The sequence below is a fragment of the Vanellus vanellus genome, assembly GCF_965231255.1.
Source record: "Vanellus vanellus genome assembly, chromosome: 5".
NCBI lineage: Eukaryota > Metazoa > Chordata > Aves > Charadriiformes > Charadriidae > Vanellus > Vanellus vanellus.
The window spans coordinates 49,675,726-49,691,769 of record NC_138910.1 but is presented as its reverse complement, the minus strand read 5'-3'; the positions used below and the strand labels follow the sequence as shown (position 1 = coordinate 49,691,769).

At 39.6% G+C, this 16,044-nt stretch overlaps 1 protein-coding gene across 1 annotated transcript in view; it reads left to right on the top strand.

The window, feature by feature from the left end:
• Positions 1-343: 343 nt before the first annotated feature.
• Positions 344-16,044, top strand: part of DHX9 (DExH-box helicase 9) — a 28,681-nt gene continuing 12,980 nt past the window's right edge. The window contains exons 1-15 of the mRNA XM_082483621.1: positions 344-508; positions 2,985-3,125; positions 4,478-4,589; positions 4,867-4,979; positions 5,376-5,521; positions 8,740-8,786; positions 9,456-9,589; positions 10,205-10,294; positions 10,390-10,551; positions 11,893-11,970; positions 12,278-12,469; positions 12,973-13,114; positions 13,632-13,714; positions 14,688-14,844; positions 15,437-15,537. Coding sequence (XP_082339747.1) covers positions 398-508; positions 2,985-3,125; positions 4,478-4,589; positions 4,867-4,979; positions 5,376-5,521; positions 8,740-8,786; positions 9,456-9,589; positions 10,205-10,294; positions 10,390-10,551; positions 11,893-11,970; positions 12,278-12,469; positions 12,973-13,114; positions 13,632-13,714; positions 14,688-14,844; positions 15,437-15,537 — 1,809 coding nt within the window. The 5' untranslated portion in view covers positions 344-397. The remainder of the gene's footprint in view (positions 509-2,984; positions 3,126-4,477; positions 4,590-4,866; positions 4,980-5,375; positions 5,522-8,739; positions 8,787-9,455; positions 9,590-10,204; positions 10,295-10,389; positions 10,552-11,892; positions 11,971-12,277; positions 12,470-12,972; positions 13,115-13,631; positions 13,715-14,687; positions 14,845-15,436; positions 15,538-16,044) is intronic.

The following is a 16,044-nucleotide window of genomic DNA, read 5'->3' as shown; positions in this document are numbered from 1 at the left end:
AACTGTGGCTCACAGTGTATTTCAGTACAGGGCACAGCTAAATGGCGTAAGGGGTGAATTTTCCTGAAAGGCTCCGATTACTTTGCTCCAATCTATACTCGGTCAAATCTGGGAGCGCTTTGCGTCGCTGAACCCCGGTGAACGTAGCCGCTGAAGCCTGGCTGCTGCCGCCCTGGGGCTCTGAGAGCCGGTGACGGGGCGTTACTCCCCGGAGCAGCCCCCGCCGGGCCGGGCCCGGCCCCGCCCCCTCCCTCCGCGGCCGCCATCGCCGCGCATGCGCAGCCGCCGCCGTGAGGGGCGGGAAGGCGGTGCTGCCCGCCGCTAGGCCGGCACCGGGAGGAGCGGGCGGGTCGCGGCCCGGCCGGTGCCCTCCGCCCTCCGTCCCCCGCCCCGAGCCATGGGGGACGTGAAGAACTACCTGTACGCCTGGTGCGGTAGGAGGAAGGTGACACCGGCCTATGAGATCCGCGCCGGCGGCGGCCGGAGCCGGCAGACCTTTCTCTGCGAGGTGCGGGCCCTGCCGCCTCGCCGGCGCTCCCGGGGAGGGCCGGGGCTGCGGGGCCTGCCGGGGCCTGGGTGGGAGGACAGGGAAGCCGAGGGCGCAGGGAGCGCTCGGGGGGGGGGGGGGGGGGGAAACATGTAGGGGAAGTTTGGCCGTTTTGGAGCCAAAGCGGTCCAGGCTTTGTGTGTGTGGTGTAAAGCGCAGGGGGAGGGTTTGTGGGAGTAATGTAGCCTCGTACAGTGAAAAGGAATGGATTTTCCTAAGGGTGATGTGTGCGCTTGCACTATGCGTGTGACCCTTCTTGCGGTTGAAATTGCCGTCAAGTGGTTTTGCGTGTCCCCTTCGGGAAGAGCTTTGGTCCTCCGTTGAAGTTGCAGTGAAATGCATTAGAAGATTCCTGTTGGGTTGGCTGCTGGTCTGTGCGCTGCTATAGTATTGCTCTGCTCCTGGCTCCAGCCCTTGTGGATGTGCCAGCAGAGAGCTTTCAGTTCAGGTTGGCTCTGAGCTGACACTAAGTGCGAGGCCACGTGCAGAACGGGTGAGTTCATAAGTGATGCTATAGATTTGCACTAAACGCCTTGAACTTGGCATTATACCTCCCCCCCCCCCCCCCCCCCCTTCGTCTTCCTCACTGAGGTAACAAAACTGAGAAGCAGAGTGATATTAAACCAGTTTTAAAGGTGGTGTAGCTGAGATGGAGCATTGCTCGGCTGAAGTGGTTGTATGTACAGTTACACTGTTAAACTGTTCCGGGTTGTGTATGTTGGTGCTCCATGAGCATCTGTAGAGACTTAACAGCTGAACGGATAGATGTCACCAAAACATTCTCTTTTACCTGTTTTCAGTCTGGTACGATAGCTGTGAATCCAGTACGGTTACTGTTTCGTTGGTGATACTGTTGTCCTGGTAGATTGATAGTCTGCTGAAAGTGGAAGCTCCTTGTTTGGAACCTGTTAAGCAAAATATAGCAGAGTGTGTTGTTTGTTGAGAAAATGGGTATTAACTACCAGTGTGATTCAGCACTGAAGGACAAATGCAGTCTGACATAAGTGGTGTACAAAACTCTGGATGGGACTAGCTGGAAGTCTGCAAGTCTGCTTACTTTTTTTTAAGAATAACTAGCTATAGTAAAAAGCTGTTCACATGGTCAGCAGAGTGAAGAGTGGAAATCAGAAGTGCCAGAAGTCTACTCAAGTGAAGCTGAAATGAAATGGAGTTCCTGACTCTAAATGTAAAAGAAGGATAATACCTGGTGTTATGGTTTGAGAGACCCATAATAATTTGTTGTCGTTTAGACAATCATTCTATCACCCAATGACCCCTCCCCACCTGGGAAAGGGGAATCGGGAAAAACAAGGAAATCCGGGAGCTGAAGTATAAACAGATTTAATAAAATAAGATTAGATAATTAACATTAACAGCACTAAAGAACCAATATTGATCCCAACATCAATACAGAATATGAAAAGATTATACTCAGCCGATTCTATCAGCAGGAAGCTGTGCACTCCCACCAGTGGACAGCAAATGTCAGACACTGCGAGCGCTACAGCTTCAGGAGGAAGGGAAGGCCTCAGGAGTCTGGCACCAGGGCACGAAGTTCTCAGGATGGCAGCCATCAAGGGAGAGAGAGAGCTTCACAGCAAACTTTCTAATTTATAGTGAATGTGACGTTGATGGTATGAAATAATCCTGTTGGCCAGCTTGGGTCAAGTGACCGGGTCTCGCTCCTCCTCATCCCTGCACCTGGCTAGCTCGAAAACACTGAGACCTTGAGACCCACACACCATAGCTGGCTGTAAAGTAAATATTTTCACAAATTCAGACACTGGAGTCTTCTAAAAGTGCACTTTTCCCAAGTATTAGAATAGAGATTAGTCCTGTGTTGCTCAAACCAGGACACCTGGTTAAGATGAGGGGTAGTTGTTGCAGAAAAGTAGGTGTGAAGTGCCTGGTTAGTCTGTATTTTGAGTAAACTTGCTGTGATCAAGTTTTGCAGCAGCCTGTCAGGCAAGCTAGCAGGGCATAAAATTGCTGCTCTAAAGTTTGTCTCTGAGTTTATGAAATACATTGCATCTTGCTAGCTGTAATAATGTGGAGCTACAGTAGAGGACACACAGGCTCACTCCTGCCCTTGTTGTCTGAGGATCTGGGATTAAGGAAGGTTGAGGAAAGTGAACCTGGGCAGAGTTTGCTGCTGTGTGTTGGCAGTATCTCTTTTTACACTAATTAATTTTCTTCAACGAGGTTTTGGGAAACACTCATGCTTTCTGATAATGGACTGTGGGTGTTTTCTTTAATAGGTATAAAGTATACCTTAAAAACCAACAGAAACATATATATAACTATGTATAATGATATGTAGCAATACTTAAAAATAATATTACTTATTAGCAACTGAAAATTGGTATATCAGTCAGTATTACTGCTTTTCAAGATCCTTTCACTTGCACATGCCACAGATCTGTGTTTTTATTTGCAGGTTCGAGTGGAAGGCTTTAACTACGTTGGCATGGGTAATTCCACTAACAAGAAAGATGCACAGAGCAATGCGGCTCGAGACTTTGTCAATTACTTAGTTCGAGTGAATGAAATGAAGAGAGACGAAATTCCTGCTTTTGGAGTAAGCTGCTCTTTCTCCTTACCAAAGGCTAATCTTAAATTGCAGTGCTGTGCATCCAGTTGCATTTTATCTCCTGGAGCTCTGTTTAGATCCTATGTGCAGTGAAGCAGACTGAATGTGTAGGACTTCTGCTTGCAGTGCTGGACAGCTGGAATACATACATGAACATTCTAGGGTGATCTAGTAAAAACAGCTGTGTCTTGGTCTGCATAACTGATGAGGCTGGGGAGAATTCAGAGTCCAGGTAAGGTACAGCCTGACTTTAAAAGTGCTGAATACTCGGACCTGAGACTGGGAATTCTTTTAAGTGCATGGTATGGTACATAATACTGTGTCCTTTTAAAAAAAAAAAGTAGAAAAAAAAAAAAATGGCCACAGACATCTCAAACCAGACATTGAAAATTTGGCATTATTTAAACTGTAGACACTTTCTGCCTTAGCTCATCATGTGTGTAACAGGATCACTGCTTTTTATGATGTTTTGTGAACCATGCGAGTATCAGCAGTGACTATCACATAGAAGCTGGGGAGGTGGGTAACTGTCTTTACAGCAGTTTTAGAGAAAAGTAAATAAAGCATGAAGCTACATGTTATATGTTGGGAGGGAAGAGTCTTTTTCTAGTGCCTTATTAAGGATATAACTGTATAAGATAGATACTTTGATCAGCGGGATCAGTGTCCCTACCTCATTAGCCTAGGTGAAGCCCTATGGTAGCAGGACGTATAGTGTTTCTGATGGACCAGTTAGTTTCATGGCAATGCAGTGTGCTGCATGGTTGGGCCCTAAATGAGGATAGTATGTTCTGTGTCTTGAATAAAGCAGAGGTGGTGTGATCAGTTAGCTAAACATACACATCTCAAAATGGGAAGAATTCAAATTGTTACTGAACAAAATTGGTTCTGTTTTACCTCAAACCAGGACAAATGATTAACCCTAATTTTGTCGTTTCCTAAAGGTATGAATGCTTTCTTACAGCATCGGGTTTTTGTTTGTTAGGTTTTTTTTTTATTTGTGTGCTCACAAAGTATATTTGAGTTCCCTTGGATATATGATAGGGACCGGTATCTGTTATTTTACCCTGGGTGCTGAAACAGTTGATTTTATGATTGGTGAACTTCAGTAAGTGAGGGCTACTTGTTGCTTGGGAATCTTTCTATAGAACACCCACAATAAGCCAAATATTCAGCAATTGTATTTCTTTCAGTTTTTAAAAGGGTGTTACTACTGGGGTTGCTACTGAGGGTAACTATTGCATAATCTCTTTAAACTGCTTGAACAGTTTTCTAGCTAAATAGTAAAAAGACTCATTCTGTATGGATGTGCTGATATTTCCCTTCATTCTCTCTCCTAGCCAGCAGCTGGTGGTACCCCTGATGGACATGAAGCAGCTAGAGATGTTACTGGCTCCACTTCTACTTTGAGTGGACCTCTTCCTCCGCATTTGATTCTAGAGGCTGAGATAGGTAAGACTTCGAAAACACTAATTTACATGTATGTGGATGTATTGTATGCAATATAGACTTGGGTGGGTCTTTTTCTCCCAACAGCATAATTCTGCAGACAATAGACACTTAGAAGTCATTGTAGCTTTGAGGCAGAGGTGTGAATGACTGCATGAGATCTGAGGGACAGGGACTGGTCCTGTCCTGTTGAGATTCCCAGGCAATACCTCTCCATCACTAAAACTTGTTTTGGGGGAGTTATTTTGTTTCTGTTTGTTTTTTTTTTTCCATGTGGTAGGCAATGGCCCAGGTGCGGCCCCTGGAAACTGTGGCAGTCGTGGAGCTCAGTGGGATCGGGGTGCAAATTTGGAAGAGTACTATTCAAAGAGAGATGAGCAACAAGTGCAGGCAGTAAGTCATTCTATGTAATTCTTTATTTTTGTTCTTAAATAGGTATCTTTCACTCCCTTTCATTTGTTATTAGCATTTATAATCAAGCTTGCAGTTTTAATTTGATATTTTGCTGTTGGTTTTAGCTTAAGTTGTAGATTTACCTGCTGACTTTTACAAAGGTAACTTGTTTAAACTGAGAACAAAATAAGTCTCTCTGGATACTGTGAATATCCAGTTGTTTGTATAAACATTTTGTTGTGAAAATAAAGAAAAACTGAGGACTTTTTAGCATTTTCTGTGATGTCTTAATTACTTTTTAGCATCTAGAAAAGTTATTTAAAAGACTTGTTGAAAGAATATTTAAAATTTAAATCTATTAGAAACGGGTAAATGATACTTCTTTTCAAATATTAGACCTCGGAGTCAGAAGTGGACTTAAATGCTGATCTTCACGGGAATTGGACCTTGGAAAATGCCAAGGCTCGCCTGAACCAGTTTTTCCAAAAGGAGAAGATTCAGGAAGAATATAAATACACTGAAATGGGGCCTGATCACAACAGGTTTGGTAGTTTTAGTCATCTTCTGCATATGAAGGATTAGAAGTATTTTCAGTGACAGTGGCTAATCACGCTTATTTGCAGTGCTCCATAGTGCCATTTAAGAAAGCAGTTTTCTTTACCAGGACCGACAACATCCCTACATCTTGAAATGGGGGTGGTGAGCCTTAGTGCCAAGATCTGAGTGACTCTGAAGAAATTTCCCTCTAATGTTTTTCATGGATGTGCAGCTTTTAAAATGATTGCTGTGCTCTAGCTAACTGTTGAGGTGTCAGTTTGAGTGGAAATAGTGCTCAGTTGATTGCGCTGCTTGTATGACTGTAGTTGCCTTTGTACAATTTGAGTAAATCTTAATGCTTACATTTGCTTATGTAGAAATGTGCTTTAAGGACATTTTATTTCTATTTTTATTATAAATAATTTTTTTGGCAGTGGAATCTTCTACTGGAAAAATTACATTGGCAGAATCTTCCCGTAGGAGTTTTGAGGGTCTTAAATTTCAGTTGAAACCAGCTGGGTATTACTCTTTTTTGACTTTCTGCCAGTTCCATCAGAAAATTCACATGTGAATGAAATGAAAATAATGCATAAGAGATTGTGCATGAAGAATTGATGGGTTTGATTTTTTACCCATGTTTGGAATAGTCTTTACAAATCATTAAAACTTCAGGACATTCTATTATTTCTTGTGAAATATAATTATGTTTTGTGGTCAGAAACAGCAGCCTGCTGCTGCTGGATTCTTGTTGTTGGGTTTGGGTTGTTTTGTTTGTTTTGTTTGGTTTTTTTTTTTTTTACTATATAAATTTGTTTTCTGTCAGAGTTGTAGGTGTTTTTTTTGGTTTGGTTTTTTTTTTGGGTTTTTTTTTTTTTTTTTTGGAAAGACAAGTGAATTTTCTTATTACAGTCTTCCATGAGAGTCTTACTTGCAGGACTGGTATTCTTTTGTTATTAAGTCTTAGAAGCCTTTAGAACATCTAAAGTATGCCTATTGGTGTCAGAAAGTTCTAAAGTCTCATTTAAAACCTATCTTCAAGTCACTTCATCTCCATTTATGTTTTCAAGCAATGACATTTTTTTCCCTGAAATGAGTAGCATAAAAAGTTAGTTTGTACTGTATTAGGAATTTACATTACAGATGTAGTTCTTGAGCACTTCTTTTATTCTGCAGATTATTTGTGCGGCTCATTTTGTTATACCTTCTGCAGGTAGAAGCATTAAACCCCAAGTATTTAAATGCATATAATCTTGAGCAGAATGAGGTGGCCATAGATGACAGTATGTTTCTCAGCCCACTTACTGTTCTTCCAGAGGGCATTTCAGAGTTTTGCATTTACTACATCCAGGAAAGTTTGTGCGAATTGCCCTGGATGGAATAGCAGAAGGGGGAACTAACAATCAGCTGCAGTGCATCAGATAGGCATGAAACAATCCTAATGTGTTCTAGCATTCATTGAGAGAGGGCAAACTGTTGGATTTAATCCTTTTGGTATGTATAATGGGAGAGGAATAATTTGAGATGTTTCTGGAGTTTTGAGGACAGTAATATAGTTGGGTTTTGTTGGGTGTTTGTTTTTTTTTGTTTTTTTGTTTTTTTTAAGAAATACCAATTGCTGTGTATCTTACCAATCTAATTCTTTTTTTTAAGGTAATAATTTTTATAACAGAAATGTCAGCCTTGCTCTCAGAGGTTTTTAAAGGTATTTTTGTTGTCGATTAACCGTAGTCACATGGTATAAGAACTTAGTAATAGCTGGAAAATTTGGATTCAGAAACTTTGTTTTAACTACAACAGGAGGGTACAAATTGTGAACATATACACGGCTCTCCTAATACACAAAGTACGAACTAAGTATTAAGGTATGGGATGTGGCTTATATCATTTGGGATTCCATTGGTAGCGTGGGATGCCGTTGCCTGTTCCTGCTGAAAATGGTAGTAGCAAGTGACACCAAAGACCTGTGCGTGTTCACACATGGGCTGCTGAGGCTGTACTAAACAATCACATGGGATTCTGTTGCAAACTGATTTCTGGTGTTGCTGTTCTCCCCTTAGGTGGAGGAGAATGAGGTTGAATGCTGACTGTAGGCCTGGCTGAGAAACATACTGTCATCGGTGCCTTAGTTGGCTGTTGTGTCCCTGAAAGCTAGTGGCCTTTGACCCATGAAGCCACTGTGCCTGAAGGTCAGTTCACTGGTAGTACAGGAAGGAGTTCTAACTTGACATTTAAATCCCTCACTTAAACAAACAAACGAAAAAAGGTTACAGCAAGAAATCCAGGACACAGATGCAAGGCTCTGCCTGCAGCTGTGGAAGTACCAAGGCATAGTTTTCAAAGACGATCTCAGTCTGATAAAGCCCAGTCATACATCTTGAATCACATTTGCCAATTTAAATCTTGTTTTACAAGAATTTGGCATTAATTTTTAATCTGTGCAAGTATATGCTTAAGTTTGTGATTCTTAAAAACGTGGATCTTGGTTTCCATCATTCTCTGTTGACATATGTCTTTTTTTTTTAAGCCTAAATTAATATGCCAGTTGACGTTTGCATGAATTGGTTACATGCCTACTAGGCAAACTGTTACATTTGCTACCCAGAGTTACTGTTCTGCTGTTACAGTGTCTGCTGTTCCCAGAGTATGGCAATAAGAGCTTCATGAAAATTCAAGTATTCTGTCTCCTTCTGTGCAGATATGTTCAATAGTCTTTGACAAAATGACCTGGTTTAATTTTGTCTGTGCTCTGAGCTGGCCAAATGTATGGCAAAACCCAGGGTAGCTATATTAAGTGTTGTGTCTGAGTTAATAAACCCAGACCACTATTGGGTTACATGAGTATCATGTGGGATACAGTTAATGGTACAGTGGGATATATGTTAATGTTAAATTAACATGCTATCTGCTTTATAATTGTTGCCTTAAACTTAGACAGCTCAAAGCATATTTCCTAATAATGTGGTTTTAAATTTCAATGCTGAACGGTGGCATTTGCAGGACTCTTCTTAACAGATCTACTGGTTCTATTGATAAGTCTGTTACCTACTACCTTGGGGTTAAAGGGACTAAAACCAGTAATATTTTATCTTGGCCACTGATAAGTTGAGAGTTTCTGACTGAGGACACAGAGATCTTTGCCTAGAAAAATTGAAAGAGTGGCTATTTTTGCATTGTCAGTGTCAGCTAATGATAATTGTATCTTTGTTCTTTCTTTATCTTACAGGAGCTTTATTGCAGAAATGAACATTTATGTGAAGCAGCTGGGCAGAAGTAAGTGCTCCTATTTATTTTTTACGTTAGCAAGAGATGAGTGTCGGTACAGAGGAATAGGCCATACTTGTAGGTAAAGACTTTTGTCGTTATGCATTAAAGCCGCTTCCAGAGGTGAAGGTTCGTGTTTGTTTCCTGACGTCAAATCTTTTTTCTGTGTGCTGTGCTTGTTGTGTTCTACTGCTTGTCCATTACATACTTCCGCTAATCTTTTTTTCTCAGCCCAAAGAAATGCTTGTGAGATACAGTAGGTTTTGTTTGTCTTATTACTTGTTCTTCACATACCTGAGAAATGCAGGTGTCTAATACATTCCCAGGCAATGGGCCTGCTGCTGACACCATACCTGTTTACATAGAGCTTGCTGTGAAATTTGTACGATGTTGCTGGGTGGTATAGGATAATTATACTTTCTTAGACACTGAATGCAGAAAAAACTTAACAGGAGTTCCCCAGGAAGTCAGTAAATAACATTACACAGCTAATGTGAGTCAGCTGATGAAGGGATCTGGTTGGATTTTATGTCAGAACTGTGGATTTATCAAGATTTGAGACTCTTTCCATGAAACCTCGCCTGTGTGAACGAACACAAAGCCCATTTGAGAGTAGTGTCTTCTGTGGAAGCTGTTTGACTCGTTAGCTACTACAGCTCTGAACTTTGTGTGCTGCAGGGATTTTCAGTCGTGAGCATGGATCGAACAAAAAGCTGGCAGCACAGTCCTGTGCCCTTTCCTTGGTTAGACAGCTCTACCATCTTGGTGTCATAGAACCATATTCTGGACAGACAAAGAAAAAAGGAGAATCGGTGAGTTTGGTAGAAGGGTCAGAAGTTGCTGCTTTCATTTTAATAACACAAGTACTCTCTTATAAAGATGAGTGAATTAAAGCTTGTTTTAAGTATTTAGCAGCTTACGAGTTAATAATAATTTTGATTCTGTAGACCTGCAACTGTTTCTGGTCTGGCCAGTGATTTAGATGAAAAATATAACTTTGTATGTATGTGAGTGGAGAAGTAAACTAGTTTACAGTGTATTAAATGAAACAGAATTTGTCACAAATGCTTCTTCCAATATAAATTCTCTAGAAGCTTAAAGACTTCTGTTTATGCTACATACAATTCTCGACTATTTGGTCTTATTCTCTGGCATGTTAGCATTTTTTTGGTATTCAGTTACGATTTTGGGAATGTTTTCCTCTGAAATTAAACTCAGATATTTAAAAATATTCTGCAGATTCTTGTTGGATGCAAAGTTGGCAAAGTGTTAAAAAAATGTGAATTTTGAACTGATGGTACTCTTTGACCTTATTTCACTAGGAGCTATTTTTGATGGTTCGGTGTACTCGCTGGTAGCCTGCAGTTCTGGCTTCCATTGTTTGTCTTTTTGTGTATATCAACATGTAGTTTTTAAACATTTAATAGGTGGAGCCCTTTGAGGTGTCACTATCTTCTGACTTAGAGAATCAGCTGCAAAACGTTGTACGGGAACTGTCTCTGGAGATTGTCCCCTTGGTGAGTGTGTGGTTCAGATACTCCAGTATTTAACATCAGGCCTGCTTGTTTAATACATTTCTCTTTCTTTCCCCACTTTGCTTTTGGATTTACAGCCTGAAGATCCCAGTAATCCAGTTGTGATTAATGTTGGAAAGTTGGCCCATTTTGAACCATCGCAGAGACAAAGTCATATGGGAGTTGTTCCATGGTCGCCACCTCATTCCAACTGGAACCCTTGGACCAGCTGCAATATTGATGAGGGTCCTCTGGCAAATGTAAGATAGCTTAAAAAATTGATGTGGTGTTTGTTTTCTCCATGCTTCTGGAACTTTTAAATGCTTTTCTCCCCCAGGATTTAAAGTATGAGCTATTCCAAAGGAGGGAACAGTCCACTGATAAAATTTCTTCCTTTTTTGACCTGGAGGAAGGGAGTCTTTTCATTGGTAGGAGTTCTTTGTATTTATTTAATGTTTTATTAGGTTCTTGAACAGCAGTGTCTTGGATGTCCCAATTCTTTGCTTTGTTTCACTTTTTGCCTGCTATTGTGCAGCCCATACAAAGTTCTAATTGAAATTACAAGGTAAGCATATGGGCACGTCATTTACAATTTGCTAGCCTCTCTTTCCCATATTGCCGTGCTAGGACTTTCTTTTCTGGGAGGAGAAACTGCTCCAAGCTGGTGTCACTTCACAATCAACCCGTTTGCTTTTTTTGTCATTTCTAGTCCCATTCAACACAGAACAAATGAAAAGCAGCAATGGGTCATGATAAAATGAGGAAGAAGGGAAGAAATACTGGGTTGCCAAGTTCAGAGGCATAATTTGGGCACTGGTATAACCTGGTCAGAAAAGACTCTCAGGGTCAGTTTCCTACAACAGGGAACTGGAGTACTTAAGACCAAAATAATAACTTTTGACTGCAGTTTTTTCCATAAATGATATTAATTTAACATTGTTCATTGTATATTGATTTAAAAAATATGGAACTGATGCAAATTTGAGTGTTGCTACTTAAAACACATAATCAATATATTTACAGACATTGCAAATTGAGCTGGCTTTAAATCTCATGATTTCTATGTACTAGTCATGGTATAGCTAACTTATTTTCAGTAAAATCAATTAGCCCTTTGGTAACAAATTTGAATTTCTTTAAAATTCTTCCTTAGTTGTAACACAAGAGTTGCCTGATAAATTTCCCTCTCTGGTCACTTTTCCTTTTTCAGCTACTGTTCTGTGGGTGATAATGTGCCTACATTATGTCATTCCATACATTTAAAAACTCCTGTCTGAATGAGCATCTAAGTATCTCATTGGCTTACTGCTGAATAGAGTGTGTTTCTCAAGCAGTTAAAGTATTTAAATTTAAACAATCATTCTTTTTTAGTATTCTGGACCTTTCTGAGAAACTTTGAGGCTGACCATTTAATTTTAACTCACTGGAATGAATGAAATAAAATAGCTTATAGGCATAACTGATGTCAGGGGTTTACTTAGGAAATGATCCTTTACTAATATTTGGAATCATTATGTTGGTGTGAGTGATTTTATATTGAAGTTATGATATAGGTAAGCACAGGGGTCAAAACGCCTCCAAACAGTGTCTTGTGTTTACAGCTCACTCCAGAGCAAATAAGCGTGGATTTGAAAAGCGATTTCATGTACCGTTTGGAGCAGGATCAAGAATTGCAAAGGGTAAGTGTGCTTGTGGTACTCTTTTTATTTTCCCAAAGAGGTTGAACATATCATATACAAAGTGCGTAAGACTGGATTTCAGTAGTAATATGCACCAAGTTTTCAGAAGTGCTGGATGTTACACTGGGATGGATGTGGGGATGTGTTGCACTGCGTAAAGGAAAAAATACAAACTATGATTTGTTCTCACACAAAGGGAAAAAATGTGTAAGTGAAACCTCTGTAAAAGAGTGGCCCAAAGTATGCATGTGGAGCAGATTAGGTGTATTTTTTGATGTTTTTGGAAATGTGCTGGATTTTTTTCCAGATCCAACAAGAGAGAGAGGCCTTACCTGTGAAGAATTTTGAAAGTGAAATTCTGGATGCAATCTGTCACAATTCTGTTGTTGTAATTCGTGGTGCCACTGGTTGTGGCAAAACCACGCAAGTTCCACAGTATATCCTGGATGAATACATCAAAACTGACAGAGCTGCAGAGTGCAACATAGTAGTGACACAGGTGAGGAATGTGTTGCAAATGCAACTGCGTAAGTTTTGTGGTCAGATGCTAGAAATCACCTATTAGGACGTGCTGAGAAATCTGATTATCATTGTAGGACATCATTCATAAAAATATCTCCTCAGTACTACATGTAGGAGAAACCTCAGCATCATGTATATTTTCATTTGGACTGCTATTCTTTCATGTATCTACAGTTGGGGTGATCTGGCTTGTACCTTGCCCAGGTGGAAACTTTTTGGCAGACCAAGGGGAAGTGGTTTGGCAAATGCCAGCTGGTAATTCCCATGTTATCCTTGTATCCCTCCTGTGTAATTTTATGTGCAGAATTAACCATTTTAGAAGAAAAAAAGCCTGTTGTTACAGATATTACTTTTTAATGACTACTCTGTAATGAAATCTTAGGACAGGACATCTGTGTGTTTTATAATTTGCTTTCTTGGTTTTGGCAGTGTTCTGATAAACTTAATAATTAAGTTAGAAAAAACTTTTTCATCCCTCAGCCTCGGAGGATTAGTGCAGTATCTGTAGCAGAGCGTGTGTCATATGAAAGAGGAGAACAACCTGGGCAAAGCTGTGGATACAGTGTGCGATTTGAATCTGTGCTTCCTCGGCCGCATGCCAGTATAATGTTCTGCACTGTAGGTCTGTATTGTTTTGTTTATGTTTAGAGCTTATTAATTATGGGTCTGAATTCTTTGAGTTAGCAGCAAAAGCAGAAATATGGTTTCATTAAAATTTTTAGAAAATCTGTTTTAAAGATTAACATTTTTTTTGGTAGAGTAAGTTTTGCTAACATACTGTTGTGCAGAGAAAGATTAAGATTGTTGTTCAGAAGTATGATAATACAGGTGTAATACCACGCAGAAATAATCTTCCAAAGAGATAAAATTGCCATATATTGATTGTCCTTAGAAGACAGAAGGGCAAGCAGTATTTGGTGGGAAAGAAGAAAGAGTCTTTCTAGTAGTAATACTTTATACTCTCCCCATCACTTGTACAAATGAAAGCATGGGAATTAGAGATGGGGCTGTAAAAGGTGCTGGGCAGCCTGCACACTTGATTTTTAAACCAGTGCAACTGTTCTTGATGGAATGAGACAGGGTGGGGGAAAGACTGAGCTGTTACCTCCATGAACATTTAACTACTATGTCTGTTAAAGGTGTTCTTCTGAGAAAGGTGGAGGCTGGGATCCGTGGCATTAGTCATGTTATTGTTGATGAGATCCATGAGAGAGACATTAATGTAAGTTAGCTGGTGATTACAATCCTATTTCTCTCTGTGCTTCTGTTTAACTTTTGCACGTGTTCTTGTGTAATAGTAAACATATGAAAGGAAACTGCATTTTACTAATTTCCATATATGTGAGTTTTCCATCTTCAATAAGATTTTTAGAAATTCTTCTCTCAATTACTCCCTACCTGATTAAAAGAGCAAGGACTTGTGCTTACTTGCTGCCCTATCTCTTTTGCCCGTTAGGATCTCCTTCTATGTCCTGGTCCTCTCTGGAAAATAGAACAGCATGGTACAAGCACTTCTTGTCCAAATGTGGGAGCGTGTTGAATGAAAAAGAGAGAAACTACCAAATTCTGTCATGCTCTTTAAGCTTGTTTTACAGAATCTGGGGACTTATTTAGATGGAATTGCAATGCAGATTTTTCTGATTTCTTCATCTACTAAGTTTGTATTAATGATGTAAAATGCAAGTTTTCAAATTTTGAATGGGACTGGAATTTTATCTGTTGAACTAAGGGCCAGCCTGACTACATGGCAAAACTAAATAAATGTCATGTTTAAATAGAACTATAAAACTTCACATACAATTGCAGTGACTCATTCCTATTTATTTTACGAATTATGTCTACTTTATATGTAAACAGAGTTTAAAAGGCCTTAGGTTGTAATGTGTTTTTAGGAAGGAAGCAAACTATTTTTGAATGCTTTTCTTTGTTTAATCAGAATGAAACAAACTAATAACTCTTCTTTACACTGGAAATCCTAAGATTTACTTACCCCAGGAATTGTAGTATTTGCAAAATAAAGTACTGACAACTGTTTCTCATTACAGAATACTGTTGTCGTAATTGTTACTTCTCTTGCCCAGCAAAGCTCCTGTTCAATAAATGTATATATCTGTGTAATTCTTTCTGGTCTCTTGGGAAGATGCTGCTTCATATGGGTAGAAAATTAATGATGCTTTTATTCTCTTTATATGCAGACTGACTTTCTCTTGGTGGTGCTGAGAGATGTAGTTCAGGCATATCCTGAAATCCGGGTTATCCTCATGTCTGCCACAATCGATACTAGTATGTTTTGTGAATACTTTTTCAATTGTCCTATCATTGAAGTCTTTGGTAGAACCTACCCTGTCCAAGGTAAATCGTTGATTGAACTTTCAGGAACTGCTTTATTTTTTATTTTATCAGTCATATGCTTTAAGATTATGGGTACTGCAGGATACACATTTCTTTTGGATTGTCGTGTCTTACAGATGTGGCTTACCCTGGGCAAAGAAGTCAGTAACACTGAATTATTTCATAGCACCGTTTGGTTTAAAATCACAAACAAACAATACTACCACCCCCCTCTTTCCAAAAAACTCCCACAACACAAACGCCTCCCCCACCCCATCCTAAAGCACCACCACTTGGGGTAGCTGTGGTGTTTCAGATCAGTTGTCTGTGATATTAGGAACAATGGAAATAGCTTTAAATCAGGCAGTATTTAAAAAAAGAAGTAAAAAATTATGTGGAAGTATATTGAATAGAGAAATAATCATTGGAATAGTGTGGGAATAATTCTCATACCCTAGCTAACGGCCAAGGAGTTTTCTCCAACCTTGGCTTCATACTCTGAGATATCATGATTATATCAGGAGAATCCCAAGAGATGATAAATTGAGTTGTGTTCCCTTGTACGGGCTTCTAGTGGTCAGTCTTAATAACCAATGCTTGCTTCTCCTTGCAGATTATTTTCTGGAAGATTGCATTCAAATTACTCAGTTCATTCCTCCACCAAAGGAAAAGAAGAAGAAAGAGAAGGATGAAGAAAGTGGTGAAGATGATGATGTATGTTTGACTTTTTTAATATGAAAATTTAAATAAGTGCCAGTTAAGACTAGCTCAAGTGTAATTAATTTGGCAATGTTGAGCTTAACGTTTTTAGCAGCTTTCGTATTTTTAACATCCAAGATTGCTGTTAACTTCAGAAATAGAAGTTAGAATTTTCTCATTGCCTTTGTAAACTGAAGAATTTCTTTTTTTGTTGAAGCTAAAATTCTCATGGTTTGTCAGACTACTTATCTTTAAAGATAGAACTGAAATGCTCTTCACACTGAAAACATTGGTGACCTTGGCAGAAGAAATAGATACAGAAACGTAAGCTTGGTGGTACCTTTTCAGGGTGAAAATTCAGATTCTCTTCTTTCTTTCTCTTGCAATTGATATTGTTAGTGGTTACATGCATTGTTGAGAAACTATCACTTTCGTGATAAAGCTTTTGATTTGTAGGTCTGAAACTACTGTTTAGATCAGCTATTTGAAATTTGAACAAATTATTTGTTTTTCTTGAGAGAA